Genomic DNA, 8,740 nt, shown 5'->3' with positions numbered 1-8,740 from the left:
CCGGCGGGCTCAGCACCCGTGCCTGCGCCCTGCCCCCCAGTGCTTGGCCCTCTGACCTCCCTCTGTACCCCCTTAGAGGAAAGGCATCGTGGTCAGCAAGGACCCACGAACATCTGATGACAGATTATCTTTGGGTCTCGTGAGGGTCTGAGCCCTGGGGACCTCGCTGAGCCTGGAGACAGCTGGGGTCTGGCCCTGTCCTCCCGCGGCTCATCCAACGCTCGCAACCCGGCCCTTCATCCCTGGGCTACGAGGCTTCAGCCATTATAGCTCCACGGTCTGATGGCGCACGCCTCCCGCAAGCGGGAGTGACAAAACGCAAGCACCTACCACCCACCCTTTTCCAGACACGGCGGCGTCTGGCCCTGAGATCGACAAAGCCTTGACATGGGGTCTTCGTTACCGGGGTAACGAGACAGACAAGCCAATACAGGAAGCGGGGCCAGGCTGTGGCTTGTGCCAAGAACAGACAGGTGACAGGGGACCTGAGACCGTTTTCGCCATCAGCCTATCCACACAGGGCAGGACGCAGGGAGAGGCCCGCCCCTCCCCACTGCCCGCACGCCCTCAGACCCTCTCCCACACACCGAGCCTCGTGTGCCCCCAACTGGGCACTGGAACCCACGGATGTGGGTGAGCCCCAGCACCTGATCTTGGTGAGCGAGGCGGGCAGCAGGGGAGCCAGACGCAGGCACACGGAAAGTAACAGCACCGATAGTGAATGTGGTAATGGCGGATGGGGAGCCAGACGCAGGCACACGGAAAGTAACAGCACCAATAGTGAATGCGTTAATGGCGGATGCCCCGGGAGCCCAGAGAAAGGACCCTCAACTCAATCTGAACCCAGGAATGCTTCCTGGAAGAAGTGACGCCTCAATGAGTCTTGGGAGGACCCTGTCCCTTTCCCTGAGGGGACTGAGTGATGACCAGGGCTGCCAGGGAAGTGTGTGACCGCTGTGGCTCTCGCAGGGAGCAACTGACGGTACAGATACGTAAAGACTAAGAACACAGCCCTGACCGGTGTGGCCCAGTGGATGGAGCGTCGGCCTGCGGACTGAAGGGTCCCGGGTTCGATTCCGGTCAAGGGCATGTACCTTGGTTTCGGGCACATCCCCAGCTGGGAGTGTGCAGGAGGCAGCTGATGGATGTTTCTCTCTCATGGATGTTTCTGACTCTCTATCCCTCTCCCTTCCTCTCTGTAAAAAATCAATAAAATATATTTAAAAATTAAGAACATGGGGGGACACGTGCACTTGCATTATGATAACCCAGCGATGAAGGAGGAGCAGTCTCTGCATTCACAGACTCCACAGTCAAGTGGTCACAGCAGCATCCGGATGATAACCCCAATCGATTGGTCACGGCTGCCCTGAGCACCCGGCTCAGCGGGAGGGAGTGCGGGGATCAGTGAATAATGTCTGCCCCTGGCAGCGGCGGCCACACCGAGGGCTGCGTGCCAGGTGTTGGTTATCTACTCCTGGTTTTGGGTCAACGGCTCTCACACCCACGATTTCTCACGTCCCCTCCGATCAATCAGATCAACAAAGAAGGCGTTTCCAGAACCTGATGAAAACGCGGTCCAGAAGGCTCTTGCCTGAGAATCGCACAAGAGTGAGGCCGGATGAGACGGGGACGCAGGCGTCCCCGCCTGACGTGCTTTCCTCCAGGAAACCACGCTTCTCAGTCCTCCCTTCTGGCTCCTCAGGGAGCCAGGCCAGAGGCCCAAGGACTGAAAAGTCCATTTACATCCTACCCTGTTCCAAAACCCTCCGCAGGCTGGCACGGAGAGACTTTGCCCCAGTTTCCTCTCCCCTCTCTTGCCCCTGCGCAGCAGGCCATGCAGACCCCTCAAAGCTCAGCAGACAAGCCCCCAACTTTTTTAGAGAGAGAGGAAGGGAGAGGGAGAGAAACATCGATCAGCTGCCTCCTGAACGCCCACTCCTGGGGATCGAGCATGCCACCAGGGCACGTGCCCTGACAAGGAATCGAACTGGCAGCCTTTCGGTGCATAGAACCATGCCCAGCCAACTGAGCCACACTGGCCAGAGCAAGCCCCAGGCTTTTGAACTCCACGCTTTTGCTTTTGCATATGCAGGGGCCCCCACCAGGGGTGCTTTTCTCTCTCAATGTGAATAGGATGTGCCCTGTTCTAGTTCTCAGAAGCCGTTGAGAAACCCATCAGTGCTCCCCCCACCACACCCCGCCCCTCCGAGCCAGGGGAAAACCGCCCCACCCCTGCCTCCCCCCACTGCCTACCTGCTTTCTCTAAGGAGTCAGCTGATTCTGTAGCTGGACTATGTCCCTGGGCTCACCGCTTTCCAACTGGACTTGGTGCCTTCCCCCAAACCCCTTTTCTCCCAGGATCCCCACCATACTCCCCCGTCATCGGACCCAGTTACTTGGCAAACGTCCCTGCCAGCTCCTCACCAGCGCCAGTTAGTCCCAAAGCCATGTCCTTCCTGCCTCTCCTCATGCCAACGCCCACTTCCACTTACCAGGGAAGTTGGCCCACCCACCGACCCCAAATGCTGAGCTCGACCAATCAGATTCTCTTCTGGGATTTTGAACTGTGACAAGCTGAGAGAAGGACAGTAAGCCGCCGGATGTGAGTAAGCTAGACGCATTGAGCCTGCAGGCTCCATTAACTTGGGGAGTGCCTGTCATAGAAGTCCCGCAGCAGACAGACGGTCACCAGACCTGGACACCTCCACAGCACCTTCCTGCAGAACAGGAGCCCTCGCAGAGGCTGGGCCACCCGGAGCAGAGCCTCCTATTGATTCCAGACTTGGTGCTCACTGGCCAAGGCCCGACCCCTCGTATCCCTGCACGTCTCAAGCATGCCATGCTTTCCGTCAGCACAGGGCTTGGCACAGACGCGCCCGCTGGCTGGCCCACCCTCCCCACACTTTTCTCCATCTAACAAACTCTTCTGTGCTCAGAGTGGACATCCTGCTAAATCTTCAACATCCCCAAGTACTGTTTTATTGATTTTTTACAGAGAGGAAGGGAGAGGGATAGAGAGTCAGAAACATCGATGAGAGAGAAACATCGATCAGCTGCCTCCTGCACACCTCCTACTGGGGATGTGCCCGCAACCAAGGTACATGCCCTTGACCGGAATCAAACCTGGGACCTTTCAGTCCGCAGGCCGACGCTCTATCCACTGAGCCAAACCAGTTAGGGCAGTTTAATCTTTTTTCCCCCTTTAACTGTGATATCCTATGCATACCACGAAGTTGGCTTTTCTCATCCTTTTTAAGTGTACCATTCAGTGACATTAAGTATATTATATTGTTGTGCAAAACTGTCTCCAAGTTTTACTTATTTTTTATTTTTGGCTATAAGTTTTTCATTGACTTTGTATGGCCTCATATTAGTATTGGATCATATTTCCTTTTCTGTTTTTAAGGGATCTTTCAACAGTTTGTATAAGATAGTAATTAGTTGTTCTTTGAAATTTTGTTACAACTACCTATAAACCTGTCTAGGGCTCAGGGGGTAGGATAGGAATTTTAATAATTATTATAATTTTTTTTTGTTAATCTCCACCTGAGGATATTTTTTCCTTTGTTTTTTCTTTTTCTTTTTTTTTTAGAGAGAGTGGCAGGGCGGGGGAAAGAGAGAGAAACTCTGCTGTGAGAGAGACACATTGATTGGTTGCCTCCCGCACTCTCCCCCACAGGGACCAGCGATCAAACCTGCAACCCAGATATGTGCCCTTGACTGGGAATCGAACCCACACCCTTTGGTGCATGGGCTGATGCTCTAACTACTGAGAAAAACCGGCCAGGGCTCCTAGATTTATCTTTTTTTTTAAAATATATTTTTATTGATTTCAGAGAGGAAAGGAGAGGGAGTGAGAGAGAGAAATATCAACGATGAGAGAGAATCATGGATCGGCTGCCTCTTGCACACCCCACACTGGGGATGGAGCCCGCAAGCCGGGCATGTGCCCTGACCAGGAATCGAACTGTGACCTCCCGGTTCATAAGTCAACGCTCAACCAGGGGAAACGCTCAACCAGGCGGTTTCTACATTTTTAAAAAATTGTAAAGAATATGTGTCAGAGCCCTAACCAGTTTGGCTCAGTGGATAGAGCGTTGAGGTCCCGGGTTCGATTCCGGTCAAGGGCATGTACCTAGGTTGCGGGCACATCCCCAGTAGGAGGTGTGCAGGAGGCGGCTGATCGATGTTTCTCTCTCATCGATGTTTCTAACTCTCTATCCCTCTCCCTTCCTCTCTGTAAAAAGTCAATAAAATATATTTTAGAAAAAAAGAACATGTGTCAGAGACCCTCAGTGGTTTACAAAGCCAAAAACAGTTGCTATCTGGCCTACAGAAAAACCTGGCCAAGCTCTACACCAGAGATTTCCCCAAGATCACCAAGATGAGTAAGAGAAGCAAAGCTTACGGGAACCCCGGCGTGCCACCCACGGTCAGAGCCCTGGACAAACCATGACGCCCGGGTCCTCACACCGCATGAGGGAGGTACTAATACGCTCAGCCCCATTTTACAGATGAGGACATTGAGGCTCAGGCGGGTCCCATACCAGTCTAACTCAGAAGTGGCGGAGATTCGTACCGGTCGGGTTAAAGTCAAAGCCAGGCTCTCCACAACCCTGCCGCCAGCCTGCCCTGACTCCAGGCACACGAGCGAGTCCCCAACATCTATCTGCATTGGTGACTCAGCCCCCAGGCTGTGCGCCCCCCATTATAACGCACACCTGTGTTGTATTTTAGGCACCGAGTCCTGGCCGGGTCCCCTCCTCTGCCCCATGCCAGCCGGGAGGTGGTATCAGATAGCTCTGGCCTCAATCCCAGCTCAACACTCACCAGCCCAGTGATTCCCTCTCTCTGATCGTGAACTTCCTCGTCTGTAAATTGGGAGTCACGGTCCCTGCCCAGAGCCCTCCCTGTTCATTGGCCCAGTGCTGAGCGCCCAGGGGCACTGGCTGCTTCATCGTCAGTGTTTGACAGAATTACAGAGAGAACCGCTGGATCTGGTGCGGAGGGCACAGGCTCCCAGAAGGCAGTAGAGCCGTGAAAGCTTGGGAACACTACCATACTGCTCTGCGCCTCAGTTTCCTTCCCTGTAAAATGGGGATAACAATCCCTCATAAAGGAAGGTGATTATAAAGACAAATCTTGGAGCCCCAGCTGGTTTGGCTCAGTGGATAGAGCGTCGGCCTGCGGACTGATGAGTGACGGGTTCGATTCCAGTCAAGGGCACATGCCTGGGTTTCGGGCTCGATCCCCCATGGGGGGTGTGCAGGAGGCAGCCGATCAATGATTCTCTCTCATCACTGATGTTTCTATTTCTCTCCCTCTCCTTTCCTCTCTGAAATCAATAAAAATATATTTTAAAAAAAAAGATAAATCTAGGAGCCCTGGCCGGTTTTTCTCAGTAGTTAGAGCATCAGCCCATGCACCAAAGGGTGTGGGTTCGATTCCCAGTCAAGGGCACATATCTGGGTTGCAGGTTTGATCGCTGGTCCCTGTGGGGGAGAGTGCGGGAGGCAACCAATCAATGTGTCTCTCTCACAGCAGAGTTTCTCTCTCTTTCCCCCGCCCTGCCACTCTCTCTAAAAAAAAAAGAAAAAGAAAAAACAAAGGAAAAAATATCCTCAGGTGGAGATTAACAAAAAAAAATTATAATAATTATTAAAATTCCTATCCTACCCCCTGAGCCCTAGACAGGTTTATAGGTAGTTGTAACAAAATTTCAAAGAACAACTAATTACTATCTTATACAAACTGTTGAAAGATCCCTTAAAAACAGAAAAGGAAATATGATCCAATACTAATATGAGGCCATACAAAGTCAATGAAAAACTTATAGCCAAAAATAAAAAATAAGTAAAACTTGGAGACAGTTTTGCACAACAATATAATATACTTAATGTCACTGAATGGTACACTTAAAAAGGATGAGAAAAGCCAACTTCGTGGTATGCATAGGATATCACAGTTAAAGGGGGAAAAAAGTGTTGAAAGATCCCTTAAAAACAGAAAAGGAAATATGACCCAATACTCATATGAGGCCATATAAAGTCAATGAAAAAATTATAGCCAAGAAAAAAAAAGAGATAAAACTTGGAGACAGTTCTGCACAACAATATAATACACTTAATGTCACTGAATGGTACACTTAAAAATGGGGGAAAGGATCAACTTCGTGGTATCCATAGGATATCACAGTTAAAGGGGAAAAAAAATATTAAACTAAATTCTGACTGTGACGTGCCCCAAATCCTGTCCAGTTCCTACTATTTTTTATTTTTTTAAAATCAATAAAATATATTAAAAAAAAAAAAGATTAAACTAAATTCTGACTGTGACATGCCCCAAATCCTGTCCAATTCCTACTATTTTTTATTTTTTTAATTCAGAAAGGAAGAGAGAGGAAGAGACAGAAACATCAATGATGAGAGAGAATCATTGATCAGCTGCCTCCTGCACACCCCATACTGTGTATGGAGCCTGCAACCTGGGCATGTGCCCTGACCGGGAATTGAACCGTGACCTCCTGGTTCATAGGTTGAAGCTCAACCACTGAGCCATGCTGGCTGGGCCCCAGTTCCTACTATTGGTGCCTATTCAACACGTCCTGCGCTTGTCCCAGGCTGACTGGCCAAATCAGCCCCAGAAGTCGTGAGGGTAAAATGAAATAATGTACACAGGGCACTACGTACGAAGTGGTACAGCCCTGGGGGATGCAGGAGGACCGGCCAGGGGGTGACACCCGAGACGCGAGGCACTGGGAACGTTCTGGTTGATGGCTAGGAGGTGGTGGGACATAAGTGTTCATTCTAGCATTTTGCTTTCCAACTTACAAATCTCTTACAACCGTTCTTTGGAATGCATCAAATTTCGTGCCAAAAAGATGATAAAATGTGGATGAAAGGATATGATGTCTGGGGTGGGTGGAGTGGGGCAGGGGGCAGAATGTGCCGGAATGGAGAGGGAGCAGGACCAGTCAGGAGGTGACGATGGTAGAAGCTGAGTAATGGATACACACCGTGCCGGTATTCTATTTGCTCTACTTTCCCCACAATAAAACAGCTTAAAAATAATGTAGGGAGCCCTGGCCGGTTTGGCTCAGTGGATAGAGCGTCGGCCTTCGAACTGAAAGGTCCCAGGTTCGATTCCGGTCAAGGGCACATGCCCGGGTTGTGGGCTTGATCCCCAGTGGGGGACTTGCAGGAGGCAGCCGATCCATGATTCTCTCTCATCATGGATGTTTCTCTCTCTCTCACTTCCTTCCTCTCTGAAATCAATAAAAATATATTTTTTAAAAAAACAACAACACACACACACACACACAAAATATAATAATGTACTCTGAAATCAATAAAAATATATTTTTTAAAAAAACAGCAACACACACACACACAAAATATAATAATGTAGGGGAAACTACATTCAGTTCATCTCATAAAACACTCCATAGCCCTAACCGGTTTGGCTCCGTGGATAGAGCGTCGGCCTGCGGACTCAAGAGTCCCGGGTTCGATTCCGGTCAAGGGCATGTACCTGGGTTGCGGGCACATCCCCAGTGGGGAGTGTGCAGGAGGCAGCTGATCGGTGTTTCTCTCTCATGGATGTTTCTAACTCTCTATCCCTCTCCCTTCCTCTCTGTAAAAAATCAATAAAATTTACTTAAACAAAACAAAACAACAACAAAAAAACACCCCATAAAGGTGTCATAGCAGTCATTACCCTTAATTCATTACAATTAATTCATCCCACAATTTCTCCATCTGTATTTTAGAAGGAACAACACCCATGATTCAGTGAAATGTGACGGCACACATCAAGGCCCGAACACGGTTCCTGTCCCATAGTCCATACCGAGCCGGTGACAATGACTAATGCTCGGTGTCGCCATCAGGGTACTTCATGGCGCACTGACCTACCACGTGCTCGCCCTCCTCGCTCTGCCTCATCCCCCCGCACCCGCATCTGCTGTCACTCACCCTTGGCGAGCACTTATAGGAACCCTCCGGTCCAATTCTACGTGCCCAGGAGCCCGGCAAACCTTCTGCACAGGTGATATGGTCAGCTCTGCAGGCCAGGGAGGCCCAGCTGCAACCACCTCACTCCGCGTGTGTGGGGAAAGCAGTCACAGGTGATATGCAAATGAGTGGGTGTGGCTATATGCTAATGAAACAGGCAAGGGGCTGGAGCTCGCTGGTGTGGAGTATCTGGAAGCAGTGAACAGGCTGAACTGTGTAAAATGTTTCAGATGTGCCTGGCATCTAGGCATGCCCAACCCATTGGCTATTGCATTACAGGTGACGTCATGTTCATAGTTACGTCATGTCACACAGGACAAGTGACCAGGACATGCTCCAGAGACCAGCCCTCACCTGCTTTGTTCCTCACTACAACCCAGCACCCGGGATAACCACGATCAACAGCCAACAATGGCTCTAGCTGGTGTGGCTCAGTGGATAGAGCGTCGGCCTGCAGACCTAAGGGTCCTGGGTTCGATTCCAGTCAAGGGCACATACCCGGGTTTCGGGCTCGATTCTCTTTCAGCATTGATGTTTCTATCTCTCTCTCCCTCTCCCTTCCTCTCTGAAATCAATAAAAATATATTTAAAAAAAAACACCAGTTAACAATGGTGTTATCTAGTTATAGGGAACAGACACACAACAGGATCTCAGAGGCAGCGTGTCCGAGGGTCCCCGCGAGCGCCTCGGTGGTGCCGCAGCTGCAGCCTGGCCTGCAGCAGGA

General features: G+C 50.5%; 1 protein-coding gene across 1 annotated transcript in view; it reads right to left on the bottom strand.

Moving 5' to 3' along the window:
• Window positions 1-8,740, bottom strand: part of PRR12 (proline rich 12) — a 36,960-nt gene that overhangs the window by 11,659 nt on the left and 16,561 nt on the right. Inside the window, 1 exon segment of the mRNA XM_014550435.1 lies at window positions 8,654-8,729. Coding sequence (XP_014405921.1) covers window positions 8,654-8,729 — 76 coding nt within the window.

Source organism: Myotis brandtii, unplaced genomic scaffold (genome assembly GCF_000412655.1).
Source record: "Myotis brandtii unplaced genomic scaffold, ASM41265v1 scaffold601, whole genome shotgun sequence".
NCBI classification, from domain to species: Eukaryota; Metazoa; Chordata; class Mammalia; order Chiroptera; family Vespertilionidae; genus Myotis; species Myotis brandtii.
Note: the sequence above shows the minus strand (reverse complement) of the source record. Positions and strands in the feature narration are given on the sequence as shown.